The 18,895-nt window shown below is 39.6% G+C and overlaps 1 protein-coding gene across 1 annotated transcript; it reads right to left on the minus strand.

The window, feature by feature from the left end:
* Positions 1 to 1,557: 1,557 nt before the first annotated feature.
* Positions 1,558 to 3,806, minus strand: LOC143682941 (actin-like protein 6A). Its single transcript, XM_077159312.1, is given in 3 exon segments — positions 1,558 to 2,965; positions 2,967 to 3,110; positions 3,671 to 3,806. Coding segments are annotated over 3 exon segments (1,299 nt in total). The 5' UTR covers positions 3,800 to 3,806; the 3' UTR covers positions 1,558 to 1,939.
* Positions 3,807 to 18,895: the final 15,089 nt, after the last annotated feature.

Below are 18,895 nucleotides of genomic sequence, written 5' to 3' on the forward strand. Positions count from 1 at the left end.
CCAGGGGACGTCTGGCAAGAAAATGAGCCACTAAAAACTACACGCAAACACAGGGGCTCATTTCGTTCTGAAGTGCTCTTTAACCAAAGCAAAGAATTCATTTTGTCATTTGCAAGCATTCGTTAGGCGAACAACACTGTGCTGGTTAGTCTAGGGGGGATATAGGAGAATTAGTCATTTGCATTTGAGTTTAAGATATTACGAAAAGAAGACACAACAAACAACTTGAGGATATACAGAAGTGGAAGATGAAAATAATAAATATATAATCCCTAAAAGGTATTTGTCAAGGTGGAGTGTCGCTGGAGGGAAATGCTTTAGGAGGAAGGCTAATACTGAGCTAATTCTTAAGAAAGTGGCGGTTGTAAGTGGCAGAGGAAAAGGCTAACCTAAGGCCTCAGGTGGAGATGGCGTTTCGGAACTTTAACTTTCTACTTGAGCATGCATTCTGTGAATCATCTTGCTCTTGATAATGGGCCAAAATGTGTCTCTCATTGCCTGCCGGTATCAGGTTGAGTAGGTCGAAATCTGGTTTTATTTCTATTTTTGTACTATTAATATGTCATCGACCGTTTAAGTAATATATAATTTAAGTAACATGAATTTTAGAGACGCTTGGAAGACAGGAAATAGTAATATTAGTGAGCATTGTTTTAAGCGCGAGGTGCCAGGACTTTACCTGGTGTGGTGGACAGAACTGTGTCCATGGTGGACAGAACTGTGTCCAGTCCTAGCCCTGGAACCCATGATAGTGACCTGACCTGGCAAAAGGGCTTTGCAGATATGATTAAATTAAGGACACTGAGATAGGGCGATTATCCCGGATTATCTGGGTGGGGCCTGAAGGAGGCTATAAAATTGGAATCAGAGAGAGAAGAGAAAAGAACGGAAGAGGGGGTCGTGGAGGTAAAGGAGAACCAGCGGGTGGCTTTGCAGATGGAGGAGGAGCCAAGAGCCAAGGAATGGAGCCCTGGAGCACCCCTGGAGCACCCCTGGAGCATCAGAAGGAGCACAGCCATGCTGACTTACTGATTTTACCCAGGGGAAACTGGTTTTGGACTTTTGATCTTTTTACCAGGATAGTGGTATGATAAATTTGTGTTGTTTTAAACAACTAAATTTGTGATAATTTGTAACAGCAGAAATAGGATGCTAAACCACATAGGTTATCTCGAATGATGCTTCAACAGCTCAGTGAAGTAGATATTATTCTTTTACTGATTTTATAGATGAGAAAACTGATGTCCAAAGAGGTTACGCAATTGGCCTAGATGGTGACATTAAAATGCTAATCCAGGCACTGTGACTCCAGAGTCTGCAGTCTTAAAAAACATGCAGTTTCAAACCGGTCATTTTAAATAGCAAGGATATATTGAATAATCACATTGGGATAGCAAATTTATAAAGATTTTTAAATTTTTTTTCTTGTGTATTCGGTTAATTTAATTCTTAATATTCTCTTACAGCTCCTTTGCTACAAATTCTGGCCATCACCTTCCAGTCTGGTACAACCGTATGTTTTTTTTGTTTGTTTTTTGTTTTTTATTTCTAGAATGGCAATTTTTATTTAATTTTGCAAGCCTGAGGTAAAAGTATAGGCAGTACGTTTTACTAGTCCATAAAAAGCAATTCTACCAATCCACTGGTAATTAATATACTAAACAGAGTTGGAAAGCATTTTACTGAAAGCAAAATATTTAGAGAAAATAGATATTTATACAAAATTATAAAATGCTTGTAATAAGAATAAGTGCATTTCAAAGAAAGCACAAACTCATTTTAATTTATAGAGCCAGTTAAAGCCTTAAAAAATTTAAGTGGAAATTGAAATATGCAAAAATGTATAAACATTCTACAAAAGATGGTCATTCTTTTCCTGAGTGTACTAAAGCTATGAAACATAAGGTGAGACAGGAAGGTAGAGGTGTGGGAATTCTTTTCAAGGACATTTCCTTTCTACACACTGTTTCCCTCTTTCTTCATATTCTTGTTTGGAAATCCACATCTGTTGAAATGTACCCAAAGAAGCTAGAATGGAGCCACCAATCCATGAACTAAACCTTCGTTCCACTGTTGTATTATTTGCAATCAGTTTCAACCGCATACTGGGGGGAGTTTTTTGAGAGAGCTCTCTGTTCAACCTATCAGTAAAGCTCTGTGTTAGTGTGTTTCCTCTGGCCACTATCACACTGCCATAGAGACCCAGTCTGATATCAATATCACACATCCCAACACTTGTGGTGACAACATGACTGGCTCCCAGCATTGTATTTCCTGATAAACCCTTTACATTGGAAGGGTCAAATAATCCTTCAGGAATCTTTAGCCGTTCTGCACCAAAATCACAGTTATAACCATTGGGGAATTCATAGTGAACAGTTGGCATCTGTGCAGCTACTTGTTCATCATAAGTTGAATCTGATACTTGAAGTACTGAAGCTTGAAAATCCTGGATAACACAATTACACATATAATTGTGCCATGACCTTGTAACCTGTGGCAACTTCTCTTTTCTCTTCCAGTTTGCTGGAGATCCTTCACGAACAGCTTCTTTTGATGCAATCATATATGGAGGGATCAATTCTATATTCATTTCTTGGAAGAGTTCTCTGCACTGCGTAGTAATAAAGTCTCCAGCAAGAGGGGATTTCACAATGCCTTGTTGAAGGACATAGCCATCATGGACTGGAATTGCAGGGGTATGAGTGGCTCCACTGTCCAAAATTAGTCCAGTAGAACGACCATTAGCAAACACTGTCAGAACTGCAGTTTTGCAAAGGAAGAATGCAGGGATATTGTAGTGTTCAAACATTAACTCTGTCAGTTTCTCTCTCTTTGCTCTAGTATTCCACGGTGCTTCTGACATGAGAACAGGATGCAGACTGGCTTCTGATTTGACATGCATTTTGTAGGTATGATCTAAAATAGCCTGGAAACTATCCCAATCTTCAACCATCCCATTTTTTCAGTGGTGAAATGGCCTCCATATTCTCCCTTGGAACACGCAGGGCATTAGTATCTATGTAGTAGGTAGGACTGCCTTGTTTGCCTTTATCACCATCTATTTCCATCAATGTGCTTCCATCATCTCTTTCTTTAATTTTGCAAGCCTGAGGTAAAAGTATAGGCAGTACGTTTTACTAGTCCATAAAAAGCAATTCTACCAATCCACTGGTAATTAATATACTAAACAGAGTTGGAAAGCATTTTACTGAAAGCAAAATATTTAGAGAAAATAGATATTTATACAAAATTATAAAATGCTTGTAATAAGAATAAGTGCATTTCAAAGAAAGCACAAACTCATTTTAATTTATAGAGCCAGTTAAAGCCTTAAAAAATTTAAGTGGAAATTGAAATATGCAAAAATGTATAAACATTCTACAAAAGATGGTCATTCTTTTCCTGAGTGTACTAAAGCTATGAAACATAAGGTGAGACAGGAAGGTAGAGGTGTGGGAATTCTTTTCAAGGACATTTCCTTTCTACACACTGTTTCCCTCTTTCTTCATATTCTTGTTTGGAAATCCACATCTGTTGAAATGTACCCAAAGAAGCTAGAATGGAGCCACCAATCCATGAACTAAACCTTCGTTCCACTGTTGTATTATTTGCAATCAGTTTCAACCGCATACTGGGGGGAGTTTTTTGAGAGAGCTCTCTCTCACACCATACCAATGGCTGTGGGGAAATCCACCTTGGGGCAATCCTCACCAGCATAACCAGCTCTTACAGTATAGGATCCAATGTCAAGAACAAGAGCGCCAACTTCATCTCCCCCGTACACACCGCCGCTCATGGCCACTGCTGGCGCGACCCCCACGCGGAGCCACCGGGTCACAACCGTATGTTTTAATCAGAGGAGCACATAAAATCAGTAGACAGCTGTGATGGTTAGATTCATGCACCAACTTTGTTGGGTTACAGTGCCCAGTTGTTTGGTCAAGCAAGTACTGCCTAATTGGTACTGTGAGGACATTTCATGGACTTAAATCATCATTAAGTTGATTGCATCTTGTTGATTACATCTACAATCAGCTGAGGTACTTGCCTTCAGCAATGAGAGACATTTCATCCAATCTGTTGAAAACTTTAAAAGGAAAAATGATTTCATCAGTCAGAAGAGAGAATTTTCATCTTTTCTTCAGCCAGCCAGCTTCTGATGGCGGTCTCGTTGGAGTTTCCTGCCTTCAGCCTGCCCAATGGAATTTCAACTTACATATCTCAGCTGCATGAGCCAATTTTATTAAATCTCATAATATTTACAGATATCTCCTGTTGTTTCTGTTTCCCTAAAGAACTCCAACCAAGACTTCAGCCTTTGTTTTCTAATTATCATGAAAATTAAATATCGTTTATATTTGGTATGGTTCATATTATAACTATCATTTATGGTTGTTTCTATAGATTGTCAGCCACTGAAGGGGTCGAGATTATATTTTCTCTGTGCTCTACAAGGCCATACCTCATGACATCTTATCCACTTCTTTGCATCTTTTATATGTGTTCATTGGTCATTAATGCTGGAATCATTGCCCCCTTAAGAACCAGACTTTTATTCAATCGGTACATTGGCTGATGCCATAATCCCTTGAAATCAAGGGTTCTGTACTGTTTAGCATTGTATCCGTGTAATGATAAAATAGTGACTGTCACATAGTTGTTCAATTAATAATAGTTGAGCAAATGGATTAATGAATGTTTGTGGAGGAAGAAGGTGTAGAAATCTGAAATAATAAAAGAACAAACACCTGAAGGGAGAGTCTAAAAATAATAGAACAGAGTAGGAAATCAACACTCCTATCGCTATTTGAAAAACTTTTAAGTTATCATTCTGGTGCAGGATATCAAAATTGATTCTGTCCTTTTGTCTATTTCTAGTATTTTTCAAGTTTATAGTTACAATATCGCCAATGAAGGCCAACTGATTAGTTTATTTGTTTTTGTATTCCAGCTGGCTGATGAAATATTTTCTCTGTGCATAAGAGTTAAATGGCTGTTAATATTACATATTTACACCCAAAGATATTGAGGGCTTATATTTACAACCCATCCTACAGGGCTCAGAATTCAGTTATCACTGCAGTGGAAACTGTAGGTCTAAACTCAAGGCACCAAAGTGAGACTGTTCCCTAAAACAGACTAAGTCGCCTTAATCACAGACAGTTTGAAATTGTCCCCTCCTACATGGCTTCAAGAGAGGAATCTGATCATAGCTCCTATTCAAAATGCCATCTTTCAGTTGTAAAGTGCCTTAGTAAACAACTCAGAATCAGATTGTGGCCCTATACCCAATTGCAACCCACTCCAGCATTGAAAAGAAATTTTGTGATTGAGATCCAAAGGTACGGTTTCTCCAAGAAGAAAATGATACTGACTCGGTAAGCAACAAGACCCATCACAGAGCTATTTTGTCCAGCAGTAACATAGCTGCCAATTGGTTGACTAAGGAACCCAAGGGGCAGATTAATTATTTAGCAGTGTAATAAACAGAAGAGTTGGCCCTAACTACCTCGGTAGGTCTTAATTCAAACACCAGACTCGGCAAAGTCTCAGCAATAATCCCAGAAAACTTTAATGAATTTGAAACTAGATGTTACAATTGGTCTACCATCACCAGCTCCTTTTTTGTCCTCTGAACCTTTAACCTCCAATCCCCCCACTCCAGCCCAATCAATCCCCTTTCTCTCCCAACACACACACCTCACACTAATCAACACCTTCCAGATATGACAACTGTTTTGCATCTTTCGTTCCCTCCTTGCCTCTCCTTTCCTTCCTATATATAATGCTCAGTACTGGCCATTGAGGGTACAGAGAGAGAGCACAGGATCTCGCATCTCCAAGAGCATAAGGTACCATCCAATACGAGTATGAGGAACCAGGAGAATGACGTGTGAAAACCGAATCAGGAATAGAGGCAAATGATAGGCACAATTGAGGTACAAACAATCTGCTACGGAAACTCAGAGGAAGGAGCAATTAATATCTGTCATTTTCTAACAAGGATAAGTGACAATGATCTTCACTTTGCTTATTCCCCTCCCATCTGTCTCTCTCACTTTTAATGGGGACAATTTGAGATCTGGCTTGTCAGTATCTGTTACTGAAATGTGGAGTATGAAAAAACTGGAGGATGAAATTTATTCTGATCTCAACCACAGAAATGCAGTTTATAATGAGCAGTTTAGTAATTAAGCCCCCATAAGGACCAACTCTTCTTGGTTCCTGTTACCAGTTATTGTTTAGGAACCCCCAATACTAACTCTTTTCAGTCATGTTTTCCCGACTCTTCTCCAACATCCCAGGATTTCCCAGTGTTTAGCTTCTGCTACTGTGATGGTTAGGTGCAGGAGTCAACTTGGCTAGGTGATGGTGCCCAGTTATCTGGTCAGGCAAGCACTGGCCTAACCATTACTGCAAGAGCGTTTCATGGACTTAAATCATCAGTCAGTTGATTGCATCTATTCCTGATCACATCTAAGATCACCTGCAAGGAGTGTCTTCCACAATGAAAGATTCCAATCAGTTGGTCTTAATTCAACCAGCTGGATTTAATCCAATCAGTTGAAGACATTTGAGGGAGAGATGACTTTCAGCAATCAGAAGAGAGAACTGTGGTCTCTACTTCAGCCAGCCATCGTCTCCTGGGAATTCATTGACCGTCATCACTGTTGCCAGCTTGCTGCCTGCCCTGCGGAATTTGGACTCCTACATCCCCACAGTTGCTTGAGACACTTTTCTAAATCTCATCTTTACACATATCTTCTATTGGTTCTGTTTTCCTAGAGAACCCTGACTAACTAAATCTTCATGCCAAGTGTTCCAGCTGCCTTACATTTCCAGCTTAGACCAGCCTCCCTGCCAGGACAACCTTGTGGTCTGTGTGTATGGATTATGAGGTGCACTCCAGAGTCACTTTGTCTACAATGCCACCATGTTATGTGTTCTATCAACAATCCAAATACAGTATTCCCATGGGGATAGAGAAGAAAGTCTATCAATTTGAACTATTTCATCATACCATTTTTCTGTAAACAAAGAGGAACCCCTCTTCATTTAGTATCCTATTGTATGTTAAGTTATTCCAAAAATGAATAAGATTTGTTCAACTCCTATGTCATTTTAATAAGTGATCACTGGATGAAGGAACCAATGGTGTTCTCTCAGGAACTGGGTAAAGGCTTCAGAGGAGTTCACCAGTGCTAGGGAAGGAGGAAAAACAAAGAATTGCACATTTGAAAACTTTGAAATGAAAAGGGTTTGGGTGAAAGCTGGGGTAGAGATTTCAAGCAGCCAGGAATAGCATAAGACATTGTAGGCTGGGGAGAAGAGGTAAATTCAGAATTCGTAGGAAAATGCCAAAAGAGAGAAAGGAACATGGGAGGATTATAAAATAGTCTGCTACTATTTTAAACTTTTGTCACTGAGAGCTTGTTTTAAGAAGGAAAAAAGCACAGTTGGGATCAGGTAATTTGGAAGGAATTGGGATATGAATAATGGAACTGCAAGTACATAGATAGTCAACTTCCTTTTAATCAGCTCTTTCCCTGTCACCCCGTGTCTGCAATGTCTGCCACAAATAAGCACATGGAAAAGCACAGGGGTCCTGGTTCTGCCACTAGCTGGCTGTATGTAAGTCCCCCAAGCACACAGAAATCTATTTCTTCATTTGCACAGGAGAGCTTGGCAAAAGCTGATCTTCAGATCTCTTTTAGTTCTACAGCCTATAATTATTTTTATATCTTGGAAGAACTGTACTGTGGATAACACTGTTTAAATAGACCTAATCCCCTCCCTCCAGGAGCATAAATATTACCAGAACATTAGCATCAGAGAACTTAGGAAAGCATATTACAGAAGATTTCATTATTTTTAATTTTAAAAATAACTTTTTTCATCATTACAAAAATAATGCATGTTTGTTACAGAAAAATTAGAGAGAAGAAAATTATGAAACATCACAACTCCTACCCATCCAGATGCAGCCATGATTAGCCATTGGTATATAACCTTACTAAAAATATTCGTCTTTCACGTAAGATACTATTACATGAATGATGAATCACTCTCTCCTAGGGAAAAAAAAACAACTGCTTCTCCTAGAGCAGAGAGATTTCACACAAATAACTATTAAGCATTTCATGGGGTTCAACATTCTCCCTAGGAAGTCAGTCAACATATATTAGGCAAGAACCAATAGAATTACAACTCAATATAATCATCTTTCCTGTGATTTCAGATTAATGGTCCCTTAAAGCCTGTTCTAGTTTGCTAGCTGCCAGAATGCAACACACCAGAGATGGATTGGCTTTTAATAAAAGGGGACTTATTTTATTAGTTCTTCAGAGGAAAGGCAGCTAACTTTCAACTGAGGTTCTTTCTTACGTGGGAAGGCACAGGGTGATCTCTGCTGGCCTTCTCTCCAGGCCCCTGGGTTCCAGCAGCTTTCCCCAGGGTGATTCCTTTCTGCATCTCCAAAGGCCTGAGCTGAGCTCTGAGTGCTGAGATGAGGTATGCTGAGCTGCTTGGGCTGTGCTACATTGAGTCTCTCATTTAAGCACCAGCCAATTAAGTCAAACATTATTCATTGCAGCAGACACGCCTCCTAACCGACTGCAGATGTAATGAGCAACAGATGAGGTTCACGTGCCATTGGGTCATGTCCACAGCAACAGAACTAGGTGCCTTCACCTGTCCAAGTTGACAACTGAATCTAACTACCACAAGGTCCTTTCAAAGATTACACTCAAACATTAATACATGGTGTGCTTTGGGGCATGTGCCCCATGTAAAGCACTGTACAAAGGACTTTGTATGTGCTATCTTTTAAAGCCCACGACAGTCATCTAGGGCACCCAGTTTAACAGATAATGAGAGAGGTTGAGAGACCTGCCTACAGCCACATAGTAAGTAGATGACTGAGCCAAGATTTGAAGCCAAAACTGCATGAGGCCAAATTCCATGTTCTTTTCACCTATCAGCATTCACAAACTGTTTTCCAAATAATATTAGTGTCCAGTGGGATAAAAAGAGTGCTCCGTGAAAAAAAAAGGCTAATTGTCAACTATGTTTGGGAAACATCATACTGCAGGAAAATACACATTCAATTTAATGTATACTTCTTAAATCTTTTTTAACATTGAAAATTCCTCTTTAAAGAGGAAGCCCCCCCACTTTTGTTGTTGGGCACATATTAACAGTATAGTAGTATAATAGTATAATAGTATAATAGTATATGCTCCATACAATTTAGGAAGTCTAGCCTTACAGCATTCTGCCTTCTGCAGCCCAGTGCCTTTTGGTCTGAGGGTTACTGTTTCTTAGCTCAGGACACTCAGCGACTGTCCATCTGAAGGGTTCGGTGCATTGACCCAAAACTCACATCTTAAGCTGCACTTGAGTGTAGGGAGGTCTTAAAAATTGACAAAGTTATGACTGTATTTAGTTGTCTCATAAAGGAGTGGATGGAGTCGCCTGGACCAGGAAACTGAAGCAAATAACTTCAATAACGGCAAGACTTTTCAAAATCAGAATCAGAGAGCTGGAGAAGAAGGGCTTTAAATCCTGTCCTGGTATTTTGATAGACAATGTTTTCCACTATCACCCTAGAGACAAAGCGGTAGAATGATGACTGAGACACCCCGGGGACCATTCACAGATCTAAGTTCTTTCCTACTTAATACAATTTCAATAACCACTGCCCAATGGAAACATTTCACCTAAGTTCAGAGAAGCCTTAAATAATAGAGCATAAAAATACCAAGAATTGTTATTTTCTTTATAGTCTCAAGTGCAAACAGAAACTAACTTACCTTGAAGTAAAGAAAACGTACCAGTAGGTCCCTTCGTGGCCCCTTCCAAAACCCTGCAAGCCCCCTAGCAATGTGCTCATATGATCATGTGATATTTGCAAAATTTGCAAAAAAAAGATGTTGTATCTGAAATTAGTTGACCTTGTCTCTTTCCTTTTCAATGTCCCCTGTTCCATATTTTACCCCATTGGGTGCTATTGGATTGGCAGTAGGATTTATCAGTATTCAGTTAATAAAACGTTAGGAATAAAATGAGATAGATTTGTCTAATGAGGTGGCTCTCAGCTGGGACAGGTTTTGCCCCTCCCTGCTTACCAGGAGAAATGTTGGGCAATGTCTGAGATATTTTTGGGGTGGGGAGTGGAGTATTATTGGCATCACAAGATACGCACATACAGACATACACTCCAAGTTTTATTCAGTTTACAATGCCAGTAGGGCCCAGGTGAAATGCCCTGGTTTAGTTGAAAAACTTTTCATGGTTTGCAAACACTTTCATGTATAGTTAAGTTATTTCTAGCTTCCTGGCATAGAGGTATCTTCCATGTGCTGACTCATTCATATGGTGAAGGTTATATGACCGTTTTAGATCACTTTACGTACTTGCTGTGGAGTATTTGGCATTAGAAGTACATAGGTGGTGGAGAAGAAGCAAGGTTTGAGTTTTATAGACAACTAGCCAGAAGCTAGTTTGAGATAGTTTTTCCAAAATCAGACGTGTCGATTTAAGGGTGGGTGCTTGGTCAAAACAATATAAGCCTATAGCAGTAGTGAGGACACCACGTATATCTGATTGTAGAGTCACGTGTGACATTACCAACCATGAATTGCAAAGCTAAAGGAAAGCTTTCAAATAATGATTAAATCATATTCTAATCTGCTGTATGAGAGGACAGACTGAATCACCTTTCTATTCTGTCTATAGAAATTTTCATTTAAAGACGTGATCAAAGCTATGCCACCAAAATTGCTGTGGCGGGGGGGTGGGCAGTTCTATAGCAATAGGGTAGGCAGTTAATAAAAATGTTATTTCCTTATTTTGTTTTTGTGATGTCATTTTGTCAGTTTTTAAAATGTATTTTTTGTGATTTCTTTCACATTTTAACTATTCACTTTTGAATCTAATTTTGCATTTTGTAATGTTAATTTCCTTTTTAAAAACCAGTCTGTGAAGGTGTATAAACTTCAGATTGTATAGAACCCAGATCTTCCCCAATATACACATTTTATTTTGAAAGAAATGACTGAACAGGTATCTCTTTAATTTCTTTAAAGACAACATTTGCTTCTTGCTCATATTCATTTCAGAAAGCAGTCCCACTGAGAAGTCCTTTTTTTTCTCTTCTGCTCCTTCTAGGACTGAAATATTCTCTTCCATTTCCTTTATTTAATGGAAAATGAAAATTCAAGGAGAAAAAAATCCTATTACCTCTGTGAAACCTGCTGCCCTAAAGTCACAAACATAATTTATGGATTCTAGCCATGCTTGCATTCCTTGCTATGCCAATAAAGTTTATTGAAATTGGAATTGGAATTAAAAAGCTTAAACCAAAAGAACCAATCCAGGGGTGAGGAAAAATAAACATATATATAGGCTTTATCCAAATAAGAACCTTGTCTTACCTCCAGCCAGTTAGCAAATGCAAGTTAGCAAAAAAAAATAAGCCTTTAAATTTCTAAGCCAAGCTAATCATGTTAACATTGAGGAAGTTTTTCGTTTTTAGCTAACATTTTATTATCCAAGTTTTGTCACTCCTTTTACTCAATGGTGGTCCAAGAAAAATTCATCTTGTTGCCTTATGGTTCAGGGTTCTAGGGCTTTAAAATTTAGAGAGAACGTGATAGGAAGAATCTAAAGTAAGGCTAAAATTACTAGTCAGGGTGAACATTATAAAAATCTAAGTAAAAATGAATTTTAAAGTGATATGAGTATATTGAATTGGTTGGAACGTAAAATCCCACAGTGAAGTATTTGTGGATTGCTGTAGGAAATCTACATTAAAGTACATTATTTCATGCAGAGAGAATCTTACGGAAATTATAAAGTACTCCTGTAACAAAAAGGAAAGAACAACCCACAGCTTTATAGCAGCCATCAGGGTTAACAGGGCACATCTCAAAATAAATCTCTCACACTTGCAATGGAATGACTCCTGCTAATGAAATGTCTCCAAACATCTGGGCATTACTTGAAGATGCTTGAACATTCTGACCAAAAAGACAGATATGGGGGTTGCAATAGGGCATAATAGTATTTCAGAGACACTGCTTCAGAGCACTGCTAATTTCATTCCATTTTACATGTCCCAGGCTAATAGGGAGATACAAAGATGGCAGGCCAGAGATGGCAGATGCAGGAATGTTTAACTAAAAACAATTAATGGACACGTGGGGATCATAGTACAAGTTAAGTGTCCGATTCAACTTTGTGTTTTCTACTGTGAGTGACTCAATGTCATGAGATCAGGATTGTGGTTAGAAGTTCCCAGGGACAATCTGTGTACTCTGATCTTCTAGCTGGAGAGTTTAATTGGGAATTCTACCAAGCATCTGCCACAAAGGAAACTATCTCCATGGCCCAATGGACTTCATCTTTTATAAAATAAGAAGGAAAGGAAGCAGTCAGACATAAAGATATGTCCACTGAGCTATAGGGAAACCGTGCATGACTGCAAGCTGGGGAAATCTCTTAACCTTATCTGAAAAATGTATCGTAGGATACATATGAAGGTGTTGGGTTGAAGATAAAATATGAGTAATGCATGTGAAATGACTTCACAGGGTGCCTGGAACATTGAGTAGTCATGTTGTTATTTTTGTTGATTTAATAGTTGTTTTGGTGTTTTTTTAAATGCTGCTGGAATGCAATATACCAGAAATGGATTGACATTTATAAAGGGAATTTATTAAGTTACAGGTTTACAGTTCTAAGGCCATAAACATGTCCACCTAAGCCATCCAGAGAAAGATTCCTTGACTCTGAAAGGCCAACGTCTGCTGCATGGGAAGGCAGTAGCTGGCATTCACATCCTCTACGGCTTCTGGGTTCGAATGGCTCTCAGCCCCTGGGGATGCTTCTGGCTTCCGGCTTGCCTGGCATTGCATGGGAGGGCACATGCAATGGCTGCTGGGCTCTGCACCTCCAAACTTCCATGTCTTGGCAGCTGCTCTCTCTGTGGGCACTCCAAGTATCTCCAATTGTTGCTTCTCTAGCAACCATTCTCCAAGTGTCTCAGATTCCACCAAAATGTTTCCCCTTTCAAAGACTCTAGTAAACTAATCAAGACCCACCTTGAATGGGGGAAGTCCCATCTCCATCTAATCAAAAGGTCACACCCACAGCTGAGTGTGTCACATCTCCATGAATACAATCCCATCAAAGTTTCCACCCTAAACAATAGGTCTGGCCCCACAGATTGGATTAGTAAAGAAAACATGGCTTTTCTGGGGTATGTAACAATTTCAAATCAGCAAGCAGTTCTCCTCCTTCTCTTCCGTTATCTAACCCTAACTACTTAGATGACCATGTTTAAGAGAAAGCAGCTTATCTACTATATTTTGAAAGTAATAATAATTTTTTCTTGAAATTTGAGGGAAAGGGTGTTTCTAGTTTGAAAGCTACCGGAATGCAATGTACCAAAATGGACTGGCTTTTAAAAAGGGGAATTTAATAAGTCATAAGTTTACAGTTCTAAGGCTGTAAAAATGTCCAAATTAAAGCAAGACTATAGAATGGTACAATCTAAGACATCTAGGGAAGGACACCTTGGTTCAAGAAGGCTGATGAAGTTCAAGGTTTCTCTCTCAACTGGAAAGGCACATGGTGAACATGGTGACATCTGCTAGCTTTCTCTCCAGGCTTCTTGTTTTATGAAGCTCCCCCGGGGGTGTTTTCCTTCTTCAATTTCAAAGGTCTCTGGCTATGTGGGCTCTCAAACTTTTTCAAAATGGTTCCCTTTTAAAGGCTCTGGTAAGCAACCCCACCTTGAATGGGTGGAGTCACATCTCCATGGAAACCACCTAATCAAAAGTTAGCACCCACAATGGGGAGGGTCACATCTCCATGGAAACAATCAAAACACTCCCATTCAGCAATATTGAATGAGGATTAAAAAACTTGGCTTTTCTAGAGTTCACAACAGATTCAAACCAGCACAGGGTATAACAAAATGAAGAGAAAGATTTAGTTATTGGCATTAGGTGATTCAAGGAATAACACTAGGGTTCTTAGCTGAGGAGTGGGGTCTGCAGCCAAGATGTATTAATAATATCTCACCACTTGAAGAACTCAAACTTCATTGTCTTTTCTATTTATTGAATAAGGCCAACTAATGTGAATAAAACTCAGTTTTTTAAAAAACTATTACCTATGAAAACCATGTTGAAGTTAATTCAAAGTAAAACTGTATTTATAAAAGCACATAACAAGCAGGAAGCCTGAGCTGACAATTTCTACCAACACACATCAAAATAGCTAATACACAATTCAACAGAACAAAACATACGGGATTTGTTTATTAGCAGGTTTCTGACTGAACAGTAATCACTTGGATCTCAATCTCAATGACTCATGCATTAGACCTAAAAGACTGCACTGTGGAAGGTTCTCCTACATAGGCCCTCAAGACAACATCATTATGTGGTTCCAATGTCATAGGAATGCAATCTACTATCTCAAATACTGTATGGCATACTAGCTTTTCATTTGTGAAAATGATGTAGATGAGCCAACTGCATTCGGTTTCTACTGCTGTGTAAAAAATTCACATACATTTAGCAGTTGTAAACAATACATTCATTATCTCAGAGATTTTGTGGGTCAGGTGTCCACCCACAGGTTAGCTGCCTCCTCTGTTCTGGTTTACACCAGACTGAAATCAAGAATTGGCCAGGACCATGGCTCTTGTCTTAGGTTTGGAGTCTTCTTCTGGAGGAACTGGAAGAACTCAGTTCCTTGATGTGGCAGGATCGAGGGCCGCAGCTCCTAGAGGCTGCTCGTTGTTACCTGCATGCTGGTCATAGGAGTGTTTCTGTCTTCTGTCTTCTAGATCCCCTTCTAAGAGCTCATCTGATTAGGTCAAGCCCTCCCAGGGGCTTTGATGAACTGAACTGATTAGTTCATCCTTTGATGAACTGAACTAATTAGAGAACTTCATTGCATTACAAAATTCCCTGCCCTTTTGCTAAAACAATGTAACCTATTCATGAGTGATATCCCATCACATCCACACACCTTGTCCATGCTCAAGCAGAGGAGACTATACAAGACGGGGTCATTAAGGGTCATCTTACAATTCTGCCTACTAAACCACTGTCCGAGTTTACCGGGATGCAAACCAAACAGTGGGTTGGCTTAAACAGCATTTATTGGCTCACATTTTGGGTCCTAGAAGAAATCCAAAATCAAGATTCCATCAAGGTTTGCTTTTTCCCAGTGCTGGCTGCTGGCGATCTTTCTGTTCCTTGGCTTGTGTCACTGTCTTCCTTCACATGTGTGTCCTGTCCTTTCACCAGCTCTTCCAATTTCTGCCGAGTTTCGGCTTCCTCCAGAGCAGCTTTCTCCTCCTGATCTTTATTTGGCCTCCAGGAATATGAATTAAAACCCACCCTGGGTCAGTTGGCCACACCTTAACTAAAATAACAGCTTCCAAAGATCCTATTTACAATAGATCCACTCTACATGAGTGGGATTAAGATCAAGAACGTGTTTTTTTGGAGTACATAGTTCAACCTTCTATAAACACCATTCATAATACTTGAGTTGTTTTTGTCTAAAAATAGCAGTGCTGATAGACAGACACTATTCCATCCGTGTTCTTTTTTTGCCTCATTCTCCTTCAGATACTAACATGGCCAGCTATTATCTGATTATAATTGATTGTTAGTCTAACAGTTATACACAGTAGTGAATGCACAAAGTACTGGTTTCATGAATCCACAGCCATTTCATTCTTTCCAGAACTACATAACCATTTGATAAAAACTCTGGAAAACAAAACTGAGATACAATGGTAGAAATCTGCCAACCATAACTCCATAGTATGAGCACTTCAAAGTCAATAATCTTATAAAATGTGTATGGAGACATTTTTCATACTTTAGCCAATCCTCTCCTGTATTTTGCCATAATTTTCTTCTCTTCTTTTTCAAACACATTGAGATTACCAATCTGCAATGTCTTATCTGCAAATATGAAATCCAAATGTTCTGAAACCAAATATTTTTTGAAACTTATTTGATGGCAAAACTTGGTGCAGCCAAACACAGTATTAGTTGTGATCTCTATTTTACACACTTAGCAAGAATGTTCATACATTTCCCTGCAAAAATACTCAGGTCTTTAATTATAGTGCTTCACATATCCCACTGTTGATTATGTAATATGATCTGTGTACCACATTACCACTCTAAAATCCTAAAAATTCTGAACTCTGATACACTTCTGGCCCCACAGACTCTAAAAAAGAGATTTTCCAGCACTGGCTGCTGGCAATCTTCATGTTCCTTGGCTCGTATCACTGTCTCCCTCCACATCCGTGTCCTGTCCTTTCACCAACTCTTCCAGTTTCTGCCGACTTCCAGCTTCTTCCAGAGCGGCTTTCTCCTCCTGGCTTCCAGTTTCTGATCTCTATTTGGCCTCCAGGAATATGAATTAAAACCCACCCTGAGACTTCCGGGTCAAGATGGCGGCTTAACAACGTCTGCGTTTTAGTTTGTCCTCCAGAACAACTACTAAATAACCAGAAACAGTACAGAACAGCTCCTGGGGACACGTCAGTGACCAGACATACAGCGTACCCCAGTCTGGACCAGCTGGACCGGCTGCAAGCTCCCCCCCGAACCGTGAGTTCCCAAAGCTGCGATGGCCAGTGCCCCTCCCCCATAGCCACTTCCCAGAGGGGAAAGGAAAGGACTTTACCAGCAGCAGGGACTGGGCACAATCAAACGCCAATTGTGGAACTAATTAACAAATTCTGACCACTAAAAATAGGCCCCCAGCTTAGGTGAACCTGATCAAAGCAGAGTTTTTGCCCCAGTGCCAAAGGGGCAGGACTGACAGAAAAAGGGGGAAAAAAAAGAGAAGGAGACAGAGGTTTTTGTGGCTGTGTATCTACAAAGGCTTGACTGCCTCTGGATACAGCGGCAGGACTTTTCAGGCTGCAACTGCACCAGGCATAGGTAGAAGTGAGCTCTTTTTGGGGGCTTGTCTGGAGCCTGTGCCTTCCCCAGGGGAGGGGTGAAGCCCAACTCAGGTGGAATCCCTCCATCAAGGAATTCAGACACCAGGGCTTGGTAATTTGAAGCCATTAAAATCAGCCTACAACCTCTCCTCTGTCTCCACCATGCCCCCAGCAGGGAGAGTCTACCAAAGTTAAAGGTACCACATCACCTTATGCTGGTGGGACCTGCAGTCAGACAAGCGCCACACACAGGGCAGGATAAGAAAAACAGAGCCCAGAGACTTCACAGGAAAGTCTTTCAACCTGCCGGGTCTCACCCTCAGGGAAAACTGACACAGGTGACTCTTTCCTCCTGATAGGAGGCCAGTTTGGTCTGGGAAAATCTGGCTGGGGTATATAATACCTAAGTAGACCCTCCTAACTATGTGTGTGTGTGTGGGGAAGGCGCCACACAAGCAGGGCAAGAAACAAGAAAACAAGAACTGAAAAATTCTCCTCTGTTAAATAAAACTTAAGCTGAAGGTCCAGATAAAGCTGAACAGAATGTCAAAGAACAGATAGACAACAAATTCATCCAGCAAGAAAACCCTAGATAAAAGAAGTGAAAGCAATCTCCAGAATAAACTAATTAAGGTAATTAAATGCCTAGACACCAGCAAAAAATAACAAATCACACTAGGAAAATTGAAGATATGGCCCAGTCAAAGGAACAAACCAACAATTCAAATGACATACAGGAGCTGAAACAATTAATTCGGAATGTATGAACAGACATGGAAAACCTCATCAAAAACCAAATCAATGAATTGAGGGAGGATATAAAGAAGGCAAGGAAAGAACAAAAAGAAGAAACTGAAAGTCTGAAAAAACAAATCACAGAACTTATGGGAATGAAAGACACAGTAGAAGAGATGAAAAAAACAATGGAAACCTACAATGGTAGATTTCGAGAGACAGAACATAGGATTTCAAAACTGGAGGACGGAACATCTGAAATCCAACAAGAAACAGAAACTATAGGGAAAAAAATAAAAAAATATGATCAGGGACTCAGGGAATTGAAAGACAATATGAAGCGCACAAATATACGTGTTGTGGGTGTCCCAGAAGGAGAAGAGAAGGGAAAAGGAGGAGAAAAACTAATGGAGGAAATTATCACTGAAAATTTCCCAACTCTTATGAAAGACCTAAAATTACAGATCCAAGAAGTGCAGCTTACCCCAAAGAGAATAGATCCAAATAGACGTACTCGAAGACATTTATTAATCAGAATGTCAGAGGTCAAAGAGAAAGAGAGGATCTTGAAAGCAGCAAGAGAAAAGCAATCCATCACATACAAGGGAAGCCCAATAAGACTATGTGCAGATCTCTCAGCAGAAACCATGGAGGTGAGAAAACAGTGGGATAATATTTTTAAATTATTAAAAGAGAAAAACTGCCAACCAAGAATTCTGTATCCAGCAAAACTGTCCTTCAAAAATGAGGGAGAAGTTAAAACATTTCAGACAAAAAATCACTAAGAGAATTTGTGACCAAGAGACCAGCTCTGCAAGAAATACTAAAGGGAATACTAGAGACAGATACGAAGACAGAAGAGAGAGGTGTGGAGAATAGTGTAGTAAGGAAGACTATGAGTAAAGGTAAAAAGAAGGAAAATTAGATATGACATATAAAATCCAGAAGGCAAAATAGTAGAAGAAAGTACTACCCATGCAGTAATAACACTGAATGTTAATGGATTAAACTCTCCAATCAAAAGACATAGTCTGGCAGAATGGAGTAAAAAACAGTACCCATCTATATGCTGTCTCTACTCAAAGGACACAAGGCCAAGGACACAAATGGACATTTACACACCAATGTTTATAGCAGCATTATTAACAATTACCAAGAGATGGA

Source organism: Tamandua tetradactyla, chromosome 5, assembly GCF_023851605.1.
Source record: "Tamandua tetradactyla isolate mTamTet1 chromosome 5, mTamTet1.pri, whole genome shotgun sequence".
NCBI classification, from domain to species: Eukaryota; Metazoa; Chordata; class Mammalia; order Pilosa; family Myrmecophagidae; genus Tamandua; species Tamandua tetradactyla.